General features: G+C 23.2%; 8 protein-coding genes across 8 annotated transcripts; 7 read left to right on the top strand and 1 right to left on the bottom strand. All coding sequences in view use genetic code 6, as the record gives it.

Moving 5' to 3' along the window:
• Positions 1-637: 637 nt before the first annotated feature.
• Positions 638-2,450, top strand: TTHERM_00563940 (arrestin; the record flags this gene model as incomplete). Its single annotated transcript, XM_001021993.1, has 3 exons — positions 638-804; positions 892-1,270; positions 1,578-2,450. The coding sequence occupies 3 exons, from the start codon at positions 638-640 to the stop codon at positions 2,448-2,450; spliced, it is 1,419 nt and encodes a 472-aa protein (XP_001021993.1).
• Positions 2,451-3,437: 987 nt separating this feature from the next.
• TTHERM_000563949 (hypothetical protein) lies at positions 3,438-4,013 on the top strand (the record flags this gene model as incomplete). The annotated part of the gene is made up of 2 exons (XM_012799181.1): positions 3,438-3,664; positions 3,722-4,013. The coding sequence occupies 2 exons, from the start codon at positions 3,438-3,440 to the stop codon at positions 4,011-4,013; spliced, it is 519 nt and encodes a 172-aa protein (XP_012654635.1).
• Positions 4,014-4,912: 899 nt separating this feature from the next.
• On the top strand, positions 4,913-6,862 carry TTHERM_00563950 (arrestin; the record flags this gene model as incomplete). The annotated part of the gene is made up of 3 exons (XM_001021994.2): positions 4,913-5,070; positions 5,158-5,551; positions 5,858-6,862. 3 exons carry the CDS (start codon positions 4,913-4,915, stop codon positions 6,860-6,862), a joined length of 1,557 nt encoding a protein of 518 aa, XP_001021994.2.
• A 381-nt stretch (positions 6,863-7,243) lies between these two features.
• Positions 7,244-7,696, bottom strand: TTHERM_00563960 (inner membrane protease subunit 1; the record flags this gene model as incomplete). Its single annotated transcript, XM_001021995.1, has 1 exon — positions 7,244-7,696. The coding sequence occupies one exon, from the start codon at positions 7,694-7,696 to the stop codon at positions 7,244-7,246; it is 453 nt and encodes a 150-aa protein (XP_001021995.1).
• A 708-nt stretch (positions 7,697-8,404) lies between these two features.
• Positions 8,405-11,065, top strand: TTHERM_00563970 (ubiquitin interaction motif protein; the record flags this gene model as incomplete). The annotated part of the gene is made up of 6 exons (XM_001021996.2): positions 8,405-8,536; positions 8,593-8,730; positions 8,785-9,162; positions 9,228-9,890; positions 9,950-10,966; positions 11,027-11,065. 6 exons carry the CDS (start codon positions 8,405-8,407, stop codon positions 11,063-11,065), a joined length of 2,367 nt encoding a protein of 788 aa, XP_001021996.2.
• Positions 11,066-11,470: 405 nt separating this feature from the next.
• TTHERM_00563980 (transmembrane protein) lies at positions 11,471-12,868 on the top strand (the record flags this gene model as incomplete). Its single annotated transcript, XM_001021997.3, has 6 exons — positions 11,471-11,606; positions 11,689-11,876; positions 11,931-12,059; positions 12,122-12,252; positions 12,307-12,398; positions 12,582-12,868. The coding sequence occupies 6 exons, from the start codon at positions 11,471-11,473 to the stop codon at positions 12,866-12,868; spliced, it is 963 nt and encodes a 320-aa protein (XP_001021997.2).
• A 166-nt stretch (positions 12,869-13,034) lies between these two features.
• Positions 13,035-13,964, top strand: TTHERM_00563990 (HMG box protein; the record flags this gene model as incomplete). Its single annotated transcript, XM_001021998.2, has 1 exon — positions 13,035-13,964. The coding sequence occupies exon 1, from the start codon at positions 13,173-13,175 to the stop codon at positions 13,962-13,964; it is 792 nt and encodes a 263-aa protein (XP_001021998.1). The 5' UTR covers positions 13,035-13,172.
• A 1,122-nt stretch (positions 13,965-15,086) lies between these two features.
• TTHERM_00564010 (hypothetical protein) lies at positions 15,087-19,452 on the top strand (the record flags this gene model as incomplete). The annotated part of the gene is made up of 9 exons (XM_001022000.2): positions 15,087-15,321; positions 15,425-15,496; positions 15,597-15,724; positions 15,913-16,056; positions 16,115-16,301; positions 16,366-16,593; positions 16,757-19,038; positions 19,096-19,218; positions 19,279-19,452. The coding sequence occupies exons 1-9, from the start codon at positions 15,129-15,131 to the stop codon at positions 19,450-19,452; spliced, it is 3,531 nt and encodes a 1,176-aa protein (XP_001022000.2). The 5' UTR covers positions 15,087-15,128.
• Positions 19,453-21,212: the final 1,760 nt, after the last annotated feature.

Raw genomic sequence — 21,212 nt, forward strand, 5'->3', positions numbered from 1 at the left:
TATTTCCATTCATAAAATAGTTATTAGTCTTTCTATATATTCTATGCCTTTATATTAACAGATATTCATTTAAAATTACAAAAAAAGTATGATTAAATCTATCCTAAGTATTAATTTACTTTATTTAATTATTAGTTCGAACTGATTATAAATATAAATTTTTTTATAGACTATTTAAAGAATTAAATATACCTTAAAAGTCTATATGTAATATAGCAATATGCAAATGAATAATTTATACGTTTAGATTCCACTAAAAGTTAATTTAATTGGAAAAAGAAATTTGAGGAAAAATAGCAATTAATAAGTAAATAAGGTACCCTTCTATTTTCAAGTAAAGAAAAAAAATAAATAGTTATAACTAAACCTAATAAGCAATAAAATTATAATTTTTCTGCTTAAACATAATGTTCGTTTGTAATAGCATGAATTTGAGAAAAATTTTATTTTATTAATTAATTTTGGTAAAATTAATTTGTTACAAGCAATTTAGGAACTATTTACATTGAGTAATTTTTCTGTAAGTTCAAAAGTGTTCTATCTATCTTTTTAACTTAAAAATAATAAATATATATTTGTTGTTTTTATAATTATTAATATTGATAATTTGTATTAATTAAAAAAAAAGTAATTAATTATGGGAAATAACTCCTCCTCATCATCATATGCTAACGGTGGTATTTACATACAAACCGACTAACCATTTTACATAGCAGGTGATACTGTTACAGGAAAAGTGCATATAAGTATTCAAGAATCGTTTCCTGCTAATGTACTTTCACTAAAGATAAAAGGATATGAATCGTATAATGTTTTAGATATCTTTCATAATTACTTTTAAACCATTTTTTAGCTTTCAATTTTTAAAAAACATTTTAAAATATCAAAAAGGTCTTATTGGGAAGAAAAGAAAAAAAAATCTAACAAAATAGGAGGAAAATATCACACTCAAACCTATTATAAATTTCATACGGGTAAAAACACATTCTTCTCTCACTAATTCCCTCTTTATATTTGGTCGAACTTTTCCTATATGCCAGCTGGTCAATTTACTTTCCCTTTCTAATTCAAGTTGATGGATACTTTACCTGGAAGTTACTACGAAAATGGTACATATAAAGGTTGTGAATACAAAGCTGCTATTAAATATAAGGTTAAAGTAGAAATAAGCTCATCTAATAATAAAAAACTTAAAAATAAGCAAGATTTGATTATCCGTGAACCTCTCAAGACATAAGTAGCATCACAATACCAAGAAGATGTAGTTAAAGTAAGAAGCGTTGCTTTTTTTTATAATTATATTCGTTTACATTCAAATTAAGCATATTTAAATGTTATCTTTTGCAAAAGCAATATTCTATTTATTGTTCTTCAATAAAGGTTAAATCAATTGAGTAAAAAATAAAGAGTCTATTTATCTCAAAATATAGTCCAAAGATCAATAATATAAAATAAAAATTACTGTGGCTAATCAATAAATTTAGAAATAAAATAGATCTCATACAAAAACAACAATATTTATTTACTATTTTGAAGACTTTTTTATAAAATTTGAAATTTTTTTATATAAATAATAGCCAAAAACATGGTGTTGTATAAGTTAAGGTTAGTCATAAATTAAATGCCACTTTGAAAGAAACAGCTATATGCCTGGAGAGACTGCTCATATGCTTGTTGATATTGATAACTCTTAATGCAATTTATAAATTAAAAATTTGAAATGTTCTCTAAATAAACGTTTGAAATTGACTTCAAACAGTGGAAAATCGCGTACAATTAAAAAGGAAATATGTAGTCGTGATTTCGAAGGACTTGCTGCTCACTAAACAGCTACGCAAAATAATAGACGTAACTGTGAAATAAATCTTATAAGAAATAAAGACAAAGTAATTTAGCCTTCAACAACAGGTAAATTAGTCAGTTGTGAATATAATTTAAATATCTCAACCAATTTTAATGGGTGTATTTGCTGCTCTGATGAACCTGAAGTAACAGTACCTATTACAATAATTTCTCCCCCTCCTTCTAATTATGGATAAATCTAACCTCCCCCTAATTGGAATCCTCAAGTATTTGAAGTTAAGACATTCGCTTTCTCAAGTGATTATATGTATAGTAAAAACTCACCCCCTCCACCAGGAATGAGCAATAACATCAATATGCCTCCCCCACCTCCTATGAATCCAGTTCCTCCACTAATGTATCCTCCTAATGATCCTATGCCTCCTCCAATTATGAATATGAATGTTAATAGGAATGCAAACTAGAATACAAATATGAACGTTTAACTAAATCAATAAGTATAATATTAGGATAATAATATGCAAATGGGTATGGGTGCCCCAGGAATGCAAATTTAAGTAAACAATCACTAATACTAGCACAACTAAAATCAACAACCTCCAAATATGAATATGCAATTTAATGGAGGTGCCCCCCCCATTTTGTGAAATTAAAAATACTTGAACTGAACAACACTCATAAGAATAATAATTTACTTATTTATTGAAAATATTGATTAATTTTTATATAAGAAGTATCATTAAATTTTAAATACATATATTGATTGCAATATATAAGGTGTATTTTTAAATTTTAAATACATATATATTAATACATTTTGATTTTTATTCAAATTTTAATTAATTTCAATAGTAATAAACTATTATCTACTCAGTCAATATTAAAAAGTTAAATCTACATTATATTTAACTTCTTAATATTTACAATTTTTATTTACATCCTTTATACTTACTTTTTGATCTTCTATTACATTCCAGATCAAGTATCATAAAAAATTTTTTGGAAGCATTACGGTCTTATCTGATATATAATTTTATGCAGTAGGTCTTTTTATTGTCTCATACAGCAAGTCTATTGTATGATATCAAAAAAGTTATTGTCTCTAAAAATATTTTCTAATTTAAAAGCTTAATTGTATTATTCTAGCTTTATAACTCGTTTATGCAAATATATAATTTATATTCTGATATACTATTCGCATTATACACCATATATTGCGAGAAAGCTACCATTTAGGTAATTTAAAAAATTTCTTCAAAACCTTACATTAGAAATACTTTTTATTTAATCATTAATAAATATTAACAGAAAAATAAATTTAATGTGAAAATATAGCAAAAATAAATAAAAATAATCACTCATATCGTTTTTAATTTTAATTTAATAGGTATAGCAAGTATTAGGAACCCACTTGATTTTACATACATTTTATTTATTTTGTGCTATTTATTTTATTTATTAGGCCAAATAAAATATTTTTTTTTAATTCCTGTTCATTATACAATATTTATAAATATCTACACTAAAAGTGCTTTAATCTAAGACTTTAGCAGACTGAGTATCGTCTTAGATAGGTTTTTGACTTCTTCTATTATCACATTAGAAAGAATGATATTTTCCAAAGCAGATTGAAAATGTTAAAGCGCCATGAATCTTGCTTACAAAATTATAAAATCTTTTTAGAAGATATTCCTTAAGTGGTTGTAGTCCTTACATTTAATTTAAGATTTTCAAAAACTAAAAATTTATTAGATTGGTTAAACCTTAGAGTAATTAAATTATTTATTATTTTATTAAATAAGTAGGTATTAGTTATTACAGTTTTGAGTATGTATAAAATTAATTCTCTTAACTCCGGTTGGTAAGCTCATTCTAGTATTTTTAGGACATATTAAATGCAAGATTATATAAACTTTAGGTAAGACATTTCAGAAGTTTACAAAATTAAGATAAGCCAAGATAATTAAGATATATTTACCTACTTATCAATACCTAAAGTGATAAGTAAAACTTTATTCTTTAATTAATAGTATAAAATAAAAAAAGATTTATAAAAAGGGGGTTCCAGTAGCTAAAAATCAAAAAAAAAAAGAATAGAAAGATAAAGATGCTTAAAGTTCCAAAGTGCTTAATAGAGTGATAGGTAGTTAAAATGCTCTATCAGATAATAAAAGTGTCCGATAATCTTAAAAAAGTATTTAAGCATCTGAACAAAGTATAAAATCCAAAGAACCTTCTCAAGGTGAGTAACAAACTAAAAAAAAAAGTAAATCTAATTATAAAACTTAAAAAGAACTACAAGAGTCTGAATTTAAATAAAAATTAATTTAATATTTACTTGAGAAAGAATCTGAATAGAATTAATTGATAACTAAAATAAATTATACTTTTTTACTGCAATTAAAATGTCAGAATTCAATCATAATTTTATTCTTTAAATCATTTTATTTTATTTTTTATTTGTTTTAAAAGTTAATTATTATGCTTTCTATATATTTTATGCTTTTATATTAATAGATATTCATTTAAAATTACAAAAATATAATTATTAAATTTAACCCAAATATTAATTTACCTTTTTAATTAATTATTCGAATTGATTATAAAAGTAAATTTTCTTTTATAAAAAAAGTATTTTTTTTATAAACTATTAAAGGAATTATATATACCTTAAAAGTTTATATGTAATATATAGAGATCAAAATTTTCTCTCTGTAGTCTAAAAGTTCATAATAGTTAATGTAATTGAAAATAGAAAATTGAGGAAAGGTAGCAATTAAGAAGTAAATAAGGTACCCTTTTATTTTTAAGTAAAGAAAAAAATAAATAGTATAGATAAGATTTGTAAATTATCTAATTTTAATTTTTCTGCTGATACCTAATGTTCCTATTCGCATAAATTTGAGAAATTTTATTTTATTAATTAATTATGGTAAAAATTGTTTGTTTTAAGAAAAGTAGAAACAATTTTACATTGATTATAATTATGTAAGCTCAAGAGTTCTATCTATATATCCATTTAACTTAAAAAATCTTAAATTTATATTTCAAGTTTTTATAATTATTTATATTGATATCTTTTGTTAAATTTAAAAAAAAGTAATTAATTATGGGAAATAACTCCTCATATGCAAACGGTGGTATATACATACAAACCGATTAACCATTTTACATAGCAGGTGATACTGTTACAGGAAAAGTACATGTAAGTACTCTAGAATCGTTTCCTGCTAATGTACTTTCACTAAAGATAAAAGGATATGAAGAGTATAATGTTTTAGATATCTTTCATAATTAATTTTAAACCATTTTTTAGCTCTTAAATTTTAAAAAACATGTTAAAATATCAAACAGGTCTTATTGGTAAGAGTAACACTAAAGAACTCACACAGTTAGAGGTTCAGATGGCTAGGAAAGATAGCACACTGAAACCTATTATGAAACTCATAGGGGTAAAAACACATTCTTCTCACACTAATTTCCTCTTTATATTTGGTCAAGCTTTTCCTATATGCCAGCTGGCCAATTTACTTTCCCTTTCTAATTCAAGTTGATGGAAACTTTACCTGGAAGTTACTACGAAAGCGGTACAGATAGAGGCTGTGAATACAGGGCTATTATTAAATATAAGGTTAAAGTAGAAATAAACTCATCTAATAATAAAAAGCTTAAAAATAAGCAAGATTTGATTATTCGTGAACCTCTAAAGACATATGTAACATCACAATATGGAGAAAGAGTTGTTAAAGTATGAACAATTAATTACTTCTTTTTATCATTTTCATTTACATTCAAATAAACAAATTTTAAATGTTATCTTCTGTTTAAGCAATAACTATTTACTATTCATCAATAAAGTTAAATCGATTGAGTAAAAATATAGAGTCTATTTATCTCCTTAATATAGTACAAAGATCTATAATATAAGATAAAAATTAATGTGAATACCAATAGATTTAGAAATAAAATTGGTTTCTTACAAAAATAACGAAATTTATTAATTTTTTTACAGATTTTGTTTACAAAATTTGAAAATTTTTTTAATAAATAATAGCCAACAACATGGTGCTGCATAAGTTAAGGTTAGTCACACATTAAATGTCACTTTGAAAGAAACAGCTATATGCCTGGAGAGACTGCTCGTATGCTTGCTGACCTTGATAACTCATAATGCGATTTAGAAATAAAAAATTTGCAATGTTCTCTAAATAAACGTTTGAGATTGACTTCAAACAGTGGAAGAGAACACCTTATTACTAAGTAAGTAAGCAGACGTGATTTCTAAGGAGTTGGTGCTCACTAAACAGCTACAGAAAATAATAGACGTAGCTGTGAAGTAAATCTAATTGGAACTAACGGCACAGTAATTTAGCCTTCAACAAGAGGAAGATTAGTCAATTGTGAATATAATTTAAATATCTTAGCCAATCTTGAAGGGTGTATCTGCTGTTCTGATAAGCCTGAAGTAACAGTGCCTATTTCAATAGTTTCTCCCCCTCCTCCTAATTATGGATAAATGTAACCTCCCCCAAATTGGAATCCTCAAGTATTTGAAGTTAAGACATTCGCTTTCACAAGTGATTATATGTATACCAAAAACTTACCCCCTCCACCAGGAATGAATATTAACATCAATATGCCTCCCCCACCTCCTATGAATCCCATTCCTCCACCAATGTATCCTCCCAATGATCCTATGCCTCCTCCAGTCATGAACATGAATGTTAATATGAATGCAAACTAGCCTACAACATCTAACTAAGGAAATGTAAATATGGGAATAGGTATGGGAGTTCCAGGAATGAATATGCAAGTAAATATGAGTGGAAACGATCCCAACTACAATTAAAACTAATAATACCCCCCTTAAAATATGAATGTTTAAGTAAATCAGCAAGTATAATATTAGGATAATAATATGCAAATGGGTATGGGTGCCCCAGGAATGCAATTCAATTTTTAAGTAAATGATAACTAACACTAACACAACTAAAATCAACAACCTCCAAATATGAATATGAATATGCAATTCAACTAAGGTCCTCCCCCAAATTTTTGAAATAAAAAATAAATCTCTAACTAAGAATAATAATTTATTTATTTATTTATTGAAGATATTCATTAATTAATTATTACATAAGAAGTATTAGATAAGATGTTACATATATTTTAGAGTCAGTCATTTATTCATTTGATAAATTTTAAATACACATAATAATATATATAATATTTTAAATCTATTCTCTTAATTTTCTATTTATTTATTAATTTATGTTTAGTAATTAATTGTTTTATTCTATAATTATTCTTACTTATTAGGTATATCCTTTATTAGAATTAAATTCTTTGTTAGCGTATTAATAATATCTTTTTACATTTAAAACTATTTTCATTCCATATTTATAAGTCCTCTCATCAATGTTTGTTAGGATTGCAATTTTCACTTTTAACTGTTTTCTTCACTATATAAATACTTAAAGGGATAAAGCTGAATGAGAACTTTTCCTTTTATCAAATATTCTGGAAGAGGTCCGTGATCTCTTGAGTCAAATGAGTTATCTTTATTATCACCTTCGATCCAAACATGGTTAGGAGGCACTATTATTCTATTAACCTACTCACCTTCTGTGTATAAAACTCTTTTACAAATGTCCACATCAGGTTTAACAGGCGATTAAGCTATGATTATATCCCCTTTTTTCACTCTTTTTCCAAATATTTTATATGGTAACTTTAAACAAATTAGAGAAGAAGTATCACTAATAGTTGGTTCCATAGATGCACCATCTGCCTTATTAGCAACAATAACATTATCAATGGTTAGGTAGTATAAAGCAGCTGCAGAAAGTGGCATTAAGCATTAACTCACAATATCATTTAGTACTCGAGACATTTTTAAATGAAAAATTCAACCAATCAATCTATCAATATAAATTTAAATACGCAATCTAATAAGTAAATTTTAGTTTTCTATTTTTTTCTTTAAGAAGATTTTACAAAAATAAATATTCCTATATACGTTTGTAAAATATTGTAAGGAATCAAAGCTCCTTATCTAAAATTATTATTAAATTAAAATATTTTCTCGAATGCTACTTAAGCTAATAAAAATTTAATATTCTGAAATAAAATAGAAAAAATAATACGAATAAAATCTAATAATTTTATGTTTAAATTCAATAGCTTTTTATCCTGAATTTTTCTTTTTTTTAATTTTTAAATTAAATAGTTTATTCTATTTTAATTTTATTTACATTTATTAACAAGTAAAGAAGTAAGCGATTAATTTTAAATCTTGAAGAAATATTTTTGCCTATAAAACTATTTTTTATTGAAGCCTGCCTCGCTCATATAAGAAAACTATAAATTTGTTAACTTTAAAACATATTAGAATTAAAGATTAAATCTATTAATTTGAATCTCTCAAAATTTTGTATATTTTTGCAATAATGTTTTTATAAAATTTTGAAGACTTTTTAATCACAAAGTTCTAACAAAAATTCAAGGCTGGTAATAAAAGATACACTATAACCCGAATAAATAATTAGGAAACAATTAATATTTTAATACATCAAATTAAAAGTTTATACTATTTCTAATTATGGGTTGGTTTAGTAAAAAAAAGGATCCTCCTAAAGAAGAAAAAAAAGAGGATGAAAAATAAAAAAGATAAAGTATCTCTTAGTAATCTTAGTAAGATCTAGCTAAGTAATATGAATCAAACTAAGATTAAGTATGTTTTCTTTAAATAAACAATCCACATTTTTAATTCTTATATTTTTTATTTAGTTTATACTAGATTCTATTATACAATTTTTCAATAGTCCTGTATTTACATCACCTGTCTTAGATTTTTTAGATGAAAACTGCATTATTTTCTAAGATTTATCTAAAGAAAATATGAAAGTCTATTAAGATATTCATCTGGTAACTTTAAATAGAGATACTCATTTTATATATTGATTTTTTGTTGCAAAATAGAATTTCAAAAAGTACATTGAGCAGTAACTAATTAGCTTATTGGAAACTATTGGCTGTGATTTAAAAACTATACTTGATCATACCTAAACTATGCTTTCCTAGAAGGATTATCAAAAGTATTTAAAGATTATGATAATTTACTTCCACTTCAATGAGTTTTGCAAGATTATGGTATCAAGAAATAAAAAACTTGAGGAGTTGGCAAGATAAGGGATAACTCCTTAGTAAAAAAACCATAATTAATCTTAATTATAGTAGTATGAATCTGTTAGCAAAGAAGACATTAGCTTTGCAAAAAAACAATCACTTCTTGATGAACAAAATTTAAAAGAGAGATAAAGAATGATAAAGTAGCGAGAAGATGAAGAGTATGAAAGAGTAAGACTTTTATATCTATTACTTATCTGCTTTCTATCATTATAATATTTATTTAATAAAAATAGGCTATCTTAGAAAGTAAAAAATGGTATGAGGATTATTTAAGAAGATTAGAGCAAGAAGAAGAAGATTTAAGAAGAGCTTTACTATTATCTCTTGAATACATGAAATAGTAAGGTATAAAAGAAGATGAATAAGATAAAAAAGAAAGGCTAGAATAGGAAAGAAAACTGCAATAAGAGAAAGAAAGGGCTAGATAAGAAATTTAAAGATTAGAATTAGAGAACTAAAGACTGTAATAAGAAAAGCTTAAAAAATTGTAAGAATTAGATTAAGAGAATAAATTATCCGAAATGCAATAAAGTTAACTTGTCTAAAAGAATCAAGAAAAATAAAGAGCTATTGAATTGGAAAAACTAAGATAAAAATAGTTAGAAGAAGAAGAAAGAAGGCTCAAAGAATTAAACGAAGAAAAATAAAGGTAATTGTTGTTGCAATAAGAGGAGATGAAGAGAAAGCTATTAGAAAATTAAGAAAGAGTAAGGAAAATGAAAGAAGAATAAGCTCTAAAATAAAAACAGTAGTAATAATAATAAGAAGAAGAATTATAAAAATAGATGAAGTTAGCAGAGCAATAAAAACAGAAAGCTGATGGCTCTGATAAAAAAGAAGATAGTAAATAAAGATAAATGGATGCAATAAAGAAATAGCTTTATGGCAATTAATAAGTAAGTAAATTCTTTAAATTAATTATTTTAATTTTTTATAAAAATTTTCTTATTAAAAGGGAGATAATTAAAGCAATAAAAAAAATTAATATGTGGGTATTAACTTAGAATAAGAGCTTGGTTATAACTATGAAGAGGAATAACATGAATAAGAAGATTTTATGAGTAATTACACAAGCTAACAAGGAGGCTAAGGAATCCAAAATAATTTATTATTAATCAATAACGATAATGATGCTATTTCTAATAACAAAAAGAATACATAAGACATTTATAATTAGCAGATGAATTACAACTCTTAGAATAAAAATTCATCATAATCCCCTTCTTCTTCAAAAAACAATAATAATTAAATCAATTCAAATAAATAAAATATTAATTATAATGGAATTAACGAATTTTAATTTCAAAATGAAGATGGTTAAAATTTCGACAATTAAAACTAAAATCCATACTAGATAAACCCAAAGAAATATGATGAAAATGTTAGAAAAAACTTCTTTGATGATTTATAACGTGATTCTGCCTTAAAAAACCAAACATTGTCAGATGTTAAAAAACAAAAATAAACAATTAAAAATCCAAATTAAGAGGATGATGAAGACGATTTTTATTAGACAAATGAAAACAATAAAAGAAATGGAATTTAAAAAGATAAGTTTGAAGATCAGTTTGATGATTTATATAAGGAAATACATGATTTAGACATTGACACTCAAAATAGTAGGGAATAGCTTGATGATAACTAAAAGTAAAGAAATTTAAAACAAAATTAATAAGATGATTTAAATAATAATTTCGATGGGACAGACTATTCTTAAAGAAGAACACAAGCATCACAACAACGTGCCCAATTAATATAAATGCTCAAACAAAAAAGAGACAATGATTTATAAAATTACTAAAGCAATCAATAGGTCTCAACATAAAATAATGTTGGATCTTAGCCAGTATACGGATAATAAACATCTGCAAATTAAAAAACTAATATTTACTTAAATAATGCAACCTAGAAAATATCAAGAGAAGATAGTTATAATGTTTCAAGAGAGTAAAAGGAATCTGTAAAATTTGCAGTAATAAATTTATTATTTTTATATAATTTTAATAAAATTATTTTTAAAATATTAAAAAAGGAAATTGGTAAAGCCACAATTCTTAAAAGACAATTCTGATAAAATTAAAAAACGAAAATTTAATTAAATATTTCATTTAATAACTTTATAAATTCTAAATATAAAATGAGTAGTTAGTTAGTTAGTGTTTTAATTCTATAAAAATGAAAAAAAAATATTAATCTTTAAATTAAATAAGTAATTCAATAATTATTTATGAATTCAAAAAATATATTATCTATTGATATAATTTATTTAACTTTTGTAAATAAAACAATAAAAAACTAAAATACTATTTCCACCTCAATAAAAACAATCAATATTTATTTATTTATTAAATTATTCAATTTTTATTACTTGTTCTAACTTTTTAAAAAGACTTCAAATTTAAAAATTAATTAAGATACAAAATATTAATTACTTGTTCAGCAATAATTTTCTGATTTATAAAATTAAAAAGCTATAATGGCGTACTAACTATATTCTAGTCCTTTCTAGAGATTTTATTGCGCCTCTCCTATATCTCCAGCTGCTTTAGTTTGTTTTTGTACCTATTTTATGGTAGCTATTATACCATTTTTGCTTGTTGCCTCAACTTAAAGTAAAAAATAAAAATAATTCAAACATAGATTAGTTTCAGAATGGATAGTGATAACTTCATATTTTATGATTTTATTTAATAGATTTATGGCAAACACAGGTTATAGGAATGGAATAAGTAGATATGAACTTTTAGAACGATAATAACTTCCATATATCAGTTTTAATTAAAAAGGCTGATTCAACATTAAGCACATACACAATATCCAATCTTTTATATTAAAATCCATTAAATAATGATGGTACATTAGTTAGTCTTTAAGGTTTAACAGTAATAATTATTTATAAAATAAGGGAATTTATTCATTTTAAATTAAAAATTTAGCATTAAAGTTATGATTATAATGATGATGGAAAAGTTGATCATTTAGAAATAAATTTATAACTAATAACATTGTAGGGTACTTATGTAGTTGATGCAGATATAGTTATATTTATGGGAATGAATTTTAAAGTAAGTTTAAATTATTAAAATATTTAAAGATGGATGGCTTATTAATTACAAAATATATTTAGAAATATACCAAGATTTAAAGTTATGGAATGTTAAGATTCAAAACAAATAACTTATCACAGTCAAATTTAGGTAGTGTAGTATTTATAGGTTATCCTGTGCTCAGAACCAATTAACCTTTACCAAGATCTAAGTAATAAATAGTTGATATGAATTCTTAACTAATAAAGATTTAATATAAATTAAGGTATAAAACATTGCAAATATATAATGAGAATCCATTTATAACAGGCTGGATGCTCATAGATCAGATATACTAAAAATATTATTAAAGAGACTGTAAGAAAATTCTAAATATTTTTTCATTTAATTTAAAAAATGACTGAATGCATAAAATTTTTTAAAATTCGTTTTATTTTTAAACAAATATTTTCAATCAGTAAAATTCAAAAAAGTGATTTTAATTCTCAATTAATTCAAAGCAGGTTAATTTAATTCAAAAATTAATAAATAAACAAATAGTTAGAATTGATGCTGAATACTAAACTCATGTAACTTAATGCATTTAGCCATCTTAGACATATTAATCAATTGTAAACTTTAAAATATTACTCGACCTTAATAAATAGCAAGAAGTACTTTATAAACCTTCTTTCCTTTAGCTAATAAGAAATGCTTGGGTCCAATACTTTGGTTTACTGTTCCCCTCAATCTATTTTGGAAGATTTTTCCTACAATTTATATATAAATATAAATTCTTTTCAACTTACATAGTTGATAATTTACCTAAACAAGAAAAACTAAACTGATGATTATATCAAATAATCATTTTGTAATAAAAAATTATGCATATTTGTAAATTATTTAGAGTGTTTAACGTTTTATGAATTTTCTAGAAATATTCCTTTTGAATTTTATTAATGCTTTGTTTTATTTTTTTAGATCAGATTTTTAGCTACACTTGAATGACATATTTTATATAGAAAACAATTTATACTATTCTACCAAATATCCGTTTAAGTAGTATTGTATTTTCGATTGTGTTTTTAGGAAAAAACATTTATACAAAATAAAATAAAAATAAAAAGTTATTAAAAGCAAATAAGAAGAACTATGATAGCTCGTTCACTTTTCTAGACTAATAAATATTTTGCAAGTAAATTTTAACTTTTAACATTCCGTGATAATAAGTATGCGATTCCTAGCCCTCCTTCTAGGCCTGCATTTGCTTAAACTATCTTTAATCAACTTTTAAGAAACAAAGCAAAAGAAATTGGTTAGAAATAAGCAGATATTAAGAAGAATGAACAATTATTTAAGTAATTAACAGAATAAGCGAAGGTTGAAAGAGAAAATGCTTTAAAAAACTATGAAACAAGTCTTAAAGAATATGAAGCTAAATTCAGTATACCTAAAAGGATTAAACCCGCCTTTTTCTATTACTATTTAGAAAAATACGATAAGACTGAAAAGTTAACAGAAAGTGTGAAAAGGCTAAGTAAAGAATTCAAATAACTTTCTGAATAAGAACAGAAGATATATAAAGAAAAAGCCGCTGAAGATAAAAAAAGATATTAAGATGAATGCGAAAAATTTGTAAAGCAGCATTAGGATTTAATAGTTCCATCATTGTATCCTTTGTAACCATTATCTTTGTATGTTTCTGAATAATTTTCATAGAATCCTCAATCAACATTGAAAAAAATTGCATCATCTTGGAAATAGCTAAGCGAGGAATAAAAGAAATAATATGAAGAAAAGGTAATCAAAATTAATGAAGAGTAGAAGTAAAAACTTGCTGAATTCTAAAAAAAGAATAATTTATCAGATGAAGATATTAAGAATTTCAAGAAGAGAAAGCAAAGATCTAAATCTGTTGAATAAAAAGAAAGTCAGAGCTAATGATGAAATAAAATCAAATTATTAATAAACTCCTAAACAATTAAATGTTTTATATTTACAATATTCATTGTTTGAAGCACATGCTAATTGTTTCAGTGTATTTTATTTTTGATAACATCTAAAAAAAGCATTTATTTATTTTAATATTTTTTCTAATAAATTTTTTAATTTTGAAATTTTTTTAATTTGGAGGTTAAATAAAATAGAAATAAACTTTTTACAATGAATTAATATCTAAATCTAAGCAGTTATTTTAAGATTAGAAATAAATTTTTATTTGTTTAAAATAGGAAGATCTTAAAAATAAATCATATCTAATTTCTTTTTCAATGAGCTAAATTATCTCTTAATTTTTATTTGAGAAATATTTGTAATATTATTTAAAAAGTTACTGTTCACCTTTTAAATATTGAAAATTTAAAATAAGCATTTAAGTTAAGAAAAATAGAAATAACTTTAAACTTATTAATGTTATCAGAAGGAATAATTTTTAAGTTAAACATTTTATTGATTTTAAATAAATATAAATAATAGTTTGATCTTAGAATTAAATCATAAATGTTGTTTATTAAGTTTATTTATTTTCAACTTAGAAATATCGTGGAAAATATATTTTACTCTCATTTTAGTTTAAAAATAGTTGTTTAAATTGGCTTATCACTTTTAGGTACTTCTTTTAAAGAATTACAAATTATTTCATTTTAATTTTTAACTTTTTACATATTTTTATAAAGATTTTAATATTTTTTAACATTTTTTTTGGAGCTTTTTATGCCAATTATATTTTATTTTACTTTAGATAGCATTATATTTTTATTTTTAATAAAAAAAAATACATTTTTACTTTTAAGATAGCTCAATTTAAGAATATCTCATAATTGATTGAATAGATAGTCAATAATGTAGAGGGCATATTTAGAAATTTATAAAAACATAGTAATAAAGTTATTTTGCTTTTAAAATTAAGCACAATAATTTTAATTTTCTTCGATATAAAAAAAGCAAAGGAATAACGTGCTTTATAAAATTACGCATTTATTAAAATTAGCTTGCCAATAATAGTGTTAAGCAAGTAACAATTCTATTTTTAAAAGCTTTTTTACAAATTAATTTTGATTAAAAAATTATAATCAACAAAAGTCAACTAATAAAGTGTAAAATATTTAGATGTAGGGATAAGAATTTGAAGAATCATAATCTAGCGTATAATTTAATACTTTTGAAGATAAATTAAATCTGAAAAAGTGGGATGAAGATGAAGCTGAGATAAGAACATTTTTAAATAAGCTATCCACTGACATAGAGCAATCTTTCCTTTAAAGAAGGCTAGATAGAGGAGTTAAAGAAGATGAAATTTAATGTAAACACTTCATCAATTTTTTAATTTGCAAGCTTTTAAACTTTCTTGCTTTAATCTAAAAATGTTTAAGAGTTGTTGTTAATAGAACATTTTTATTTAAAAGATGAATTTGAATTAGCAATAAAGGAAATTTTGAACAAAGAGTAGCAGATCAAGCTTTCTTTAGAACTAGCATGTAATAATAATTAATAAAAAATGTTATTAGTTTATAGAATTCATTTAAAAAAATGAAAATAACCTTCAATAATAAATAATGCAAAATATTTCTTAAAAAGATGTACTATTAGAAAAAATGCATGAGTAAAGGGATATATTTAGTGATGAATATGACGAATTTATGTAATAAAAAGAAGAGCTCTAAAGGGATTTAGAGTTTAAAGAATAATATTGCGAAGAGTACTCAGTAATTTACTAATTAATACTTAAGATTATTTTAAATTTTTTATTATTTTTTTCAAATTATTTATCAAAGTAAAATCACATTCTCAAAAAATCACTAATTTTTTAGTAAATAAGATTTTTAATTTTGGCAAATATTTTATATATTCGTTCGGCAGTACCAATAACTTAACATTATTATATCTAATAAAGAGAAGATTGTAGTTTCTAACAGAATAAAATAATAATTTGACTTAAGAATATGCTCAGTTAGAAGAATTCAATGATAAGCTTAAAGCGAGAAACTCAGAGCTTGACCAAGAACTTATAAAAAGTTTACATTAAATAGAATAAGTGGTAAAGAATAAAAATTAAATTGTGTAAAAAATTATATTCTATTAATTCAATTATATAGAAATAAAATAAAGAATAAGACACAAATTCTAAGCTAACAATTATTCAAAAAGAGCTCGATAATTTGAAGAATCACAATATATAGTTGTCTAAGGATCTATCTGAAGCAAAAAAAAAGGTTTAATCTGAATAAATATAGCAATAAGAATTATTCAATTAGTTAGATGAAATGAAAAGAATGAATAATTGTAATTATGATTAAATTATTTTAAATATATTAGTTAAACAAATATTTTTATAATAATTTTGAAGTGTTTTTGAAAGAAAACGACTCAATAAAAAGATAACTCTAAGAGGCTCAATTTAGACTCCAAGCTGCTTAAGAAGAAAAAGAAAAGATTGAGGTATAGTTTTTGTAGCTATAGATGGTTCATTAGAATAAATTGCATAGAAAAGACTCTAAAGAAAGCGACTATATGGAAAGTGATAGCTATATTGCTTAAAATAATTAAAATAATACAAATATAAATTTAGAATAAGGTAAATTTTATATTTAAATTTTTTACTTTTAAACTCAATTTTCTTAGTGAGTGGTATTAAATTTTTCATCTTAAATTAATTTAGTAATATTTCAACAAAAAATCAAAGAAATTATCTTTTCTTTAGTTAAATTAATTAATTAAAAATATAATTTAAAATATAGATAAAAATTAAGGTTAATTTTCTGCTTTATACGGAGAAATATTAGGGCAAAATAAAAATTAAAATAAATTTGGAGATGATATGTTTAATTACTATTCCTCTAACCGAGATTCTCATACAGAAGATAATATTAAGGATCATAATATTAAAGGCAAAACTAAAGCTATTTCTAAAAATAACTTTGGCAAAAGATTTTCTAACATTAACACTTTAAGCGAAATTTAAATTGAAAATAGAAATAATAGAAATTACCCACTCTCTAACAAAAACAGTAGCTAAACAATAATTGAAAATGAAGAGAAAGGAGAATAAGAAATTAAGAGCAAGGCCTAGACTTTCACCTATTTTAAAAAGGGGTTTAGTAATTTATCTAAAAAATACTAAGAAGAAAAAAATTACGAAGATGAAGAATATGACTCATCGAGATGGCATAAATAAGATTAAGTAATAGAAATAGAGAGACCTAATTTAAATTTCAAGAAAAATGTTTAGCGACTAAGGAACATAGATCAGGCTATGAAAATCGAAGACTAAAATTACTCTTCAATTGAAGACATAAGTGCTCAAATGGATATTAGGAGTTTGCAAGATTAAAAAATAGATGAAATATTGAATTCATATGAAGAAGTTCAATTCAATTCTATCAAGAACTAAGCTTAATCTCCATCTAAAGAAAAGTAAATTTTACTAATTGAAGATCATAGAATATCAGAAGAAGACTAGGAAGAAGACAAGGTAGGAGGTTAAAATTCTGAAAATAAAGAGGAAGCTTAACCAAAATATATATCATCTAATAAAATAAATAAGTTATAGGAATTTTCCAATTAAAAGCAAGAACATGCTTAGGAAAATAGTGGTTATAAAGAGACTTTACATATACCTTAAGATGCTCAAGTTGAGTAAAGAAACTTGTTATCAATTAATTCAACTGATAATCAAAATACCTAAAATGCAAGCTTTTAAGAAAATAATTAATAAACTATCAAGTAAATTAAAAGAATGTCAGCATCAAAAGGTTCTGAATAAAATTCAATTTAAAAATAAGATAAAATTATCACAAACTTTTAAACTCCATAACTAAATTAAAAAGCATCTTAAAATAAAGATGGTAGTGAAATTTTATAATAGTAGAGTTAGTCATAAAACAATGATTAAAACAATTACAACTCACACAATGTTTACAAAAATAATCACCAAAATCATTACAATACATAACCCTAGTTGTTATAAGATGAATTTAGTAATCAATCAAAAACATCAATTAGTGGACAGGTAAGAAAATTTTCTTCAAGAAATTAAACTCACAGGAAGACTAAATTTATGGAAAACATGAAAAATTACAAAATTTCTCACTGGGGAGAAGATAATGAAGAAAACTATAAATTAAACACTCTTATAACTAACGACACTATGGCAACTCATGTTAAAAAATATAAGCACGAACACACTAGAAGTCTTTTAATCCCATCTGAAATATCCGATTATAGAAGTGAAAATAAAATTAACTAAGAAACAAAATAAACAGATCAAGAATATTTAAACAACATTTAAATCAATAACCCATTCGAAAAAATAGTAATAGATGGTGATGCTTTTTTAAATGAATAGCCTAACTAAATTTCTACTAAACTTACACAATAGAAATCAAATCTTTATAAAGCATATAGATCTGGCATAAAAAGTGCAAGTATATGTTCTCTACCTTCAAGTAATTTAACTCAATAAAGATTAAATCATGATAATATTTAGAGATAAAGTATGTAATAACTATAAAATGAAAGATAAGAAAGTTAATTAAAATAGTTTGAAGAAATTTAATCCCCAATTCAGCGTTAATAAAACCCCTAAATAAGAATATAGAATGAACAAATAGAAGAAAAGAATGAATTGTAATAGTACTTAAGCCAAAATTAATTTGAAAATTTAAAATCATAAGAAGACGATAGTGACAGAGAAGATGCAACAGAAATATTAGAAAAGTCTAAACTAAAGAATGAAATTTAAACTTACGATTTAAACAAAATGAATTCTAATAATTAAGATGAATACGATAAATTTTGCTCTCCTTTGTTAAAGGATAATGAGTTAAAAGAAGAAAATATGTAGATATCACATATCATTTAAAGCATTTAAAATAACAAAAGCTAAAGTATTAACCCTGAATATGAAAATATCTCTGAAATGCTCATTAATAATTCTAGAGTCAGGACTAAAGAAAGATCTATTGATAAAAATATATTCAGATAACCATTATAAAAACCATAGAGGAAAGACACTTATGAGGTAAAATTTTTTTATTATCAATATTGTTATTTAATTAGTTGCATATCATAAAAATAGGAATTCTTTATGTTAACTGCTTAATGCGTTAAATTAAATTCCCCTTATTTCGACGAAATAAACTCTGTTAAGGTATAGCCATATTATGAAGAGATTAAGGCACAATAAATACCTTACCATAAGGTATGAAATTTTAATTTAAATAATTTTAAATAATTAATTTAATATTTTTAAAATAAACAGTGGTCTGACTTCTTAAAAGAAAAATTTGAAAAAATTCATTAATAAATGTCGCAATAGAATAAACTTAAATTCACCTATAAAGTTTAAATAGAATCAGTTAAATAAAATCAGGGTCCATAACTACAAATATGTTCTATAATATCTTAAAATCAATCCCCTTAAAGGAAAAAATGAATTAATATAAAAATAATTTTCTAAATTATAAATAAGTTTGTATAAATTAATTATAAAAAATAAGTAAGTAAGTAAGTAAGTAAATAAATAAATAAATAAATAAATGTATATATGATCTTTCTATATCGTTTTGTTAAATATAATGATTTATTGATATTTCATATCTTTAGTTTCTAGTAATGAAAGAAATTATTTATAATTCATCATAAAACATATTATTACTTAAAATAAAAATAAATATTTAAATTTATGTGAAATGAATTCAAAATTTTTTTTTTGGATGCCTATTAAAAAATAAATGTATTATTTTATAGATTTTTAGTTAATGTTTAAAATCTTTTATCATTAATAAAATTTATACTTTGAGGTGAATTTTTTATTTTGTCTCGTTAAAAATTACAATTTATTTAAATTACTAATTTTGTAGGTGGATTTTGTTTAAAATTAACTTTTTTAAAGCAGTATCTTACTTAAAGAAGGTATTAGTTATTTTTTACTAAGTGTACATTTTTGATAAGGGAAATGTATTAATTTACTTAAATGAAATTAAAATACTCTATACTTTTTCGAATTATTTACAGGATTATTAATTATTTGATAATTAATTCACTATAAATGACGTGTTTTATATTCTATCTTAATTAAATTTTCTGGTCAGATAAAAGAAAAATCTAAAAACAAAATTATGAATGAGTTGTGGATTATTTTTGAAAAGATAATTAAAAGCAATATACATTACATCAATTTGTTAATAAATATTCAATTTTGAATTTTTTTTAGATAGATAGATAGATAGTTTATTATTATAAATTTTAGTATTGGAAAATCAAATTTATTTCAATTCAATTTTTGCAACTATTTTCAAATGAAAATGGTCTTTTTGCATACAATTTGTTAAAAGGTTTTTGTTGTTTATTATTAATATTCATTTTATTGTAAATTTGTTAAGGTGAATTTATTTATATATGTATGATTATTGAAAATAAGTTTAGAGGCTTTCATTAAATACTTATTTTGCCTTTTTTTTCCTACTTTTCACTCAGTAAATTAGTTACATGTATCTATTGATTCTTTTATACATTTCCAGTAATTTTTGAATTCAGCACTCTAATTTTCCAACTCTTCTCTTTCTATTGCATTTTTAAGGTCTTAAAAATTTTTATTACTCTGCTTTTAGTACTTAGCAAGTTTTTGATACACAAAAAGTTGGTTGGTTTGATAAATTTTTGTTTACTCCCAACTAAGGTTTGAAACTTGTGTAAAAACTTATTTTATGCACTAGCTCTACAATATTATTATACAATCGTCATGACTTCTGTATGATGCTTTAGCCACTTTAAAATTTATGATACTTAAGGATAGTAAAGTTAAGCTGATAAATTTAAGTATTTGATGATGACTTTTCATTAAAACCAGGACAAATAGATTGTTATAATTTAGATTTAATTTAATTATTTTTTTTCTTTTTACTTAACTTTTTTTTATACTTTCCTTCTTCTAATAATCTAATTTTTATTTTTTCTTTATTTCTCCACATCTATGCAAATACTTACTAGAAAAGTTTTATTTGGTCTAATTTCATGCGTTTTATGCCAAAGCAAGATTAAAATGTTCCTATTAATTGTATGGATACAATTAGTTATTACTTTTATACTTCCTTTCTATTTGCTGGCTAAATTAAATTTAGAATTAGAATCAATATAGATTACATTCATATTCATGAATAATTAATATATAATATAAATATATTTAAATCTATT

The sequence above is a fragment of the Tetrahymena thermophila genome, assembly GCF_000189635.1.
Source record: "Tetrahymena thermophila SB210 genomic scaffold scf_8254495, whole genome shotgun sequence".
Classification (NCBI taxonomy): domain Eukaryota; phylum Ciliophora; class Oligohymenophorea; order Hymenostomatida; family Tetrahymenidae; genus Tetrahymena; species Tetrahymena thermophila.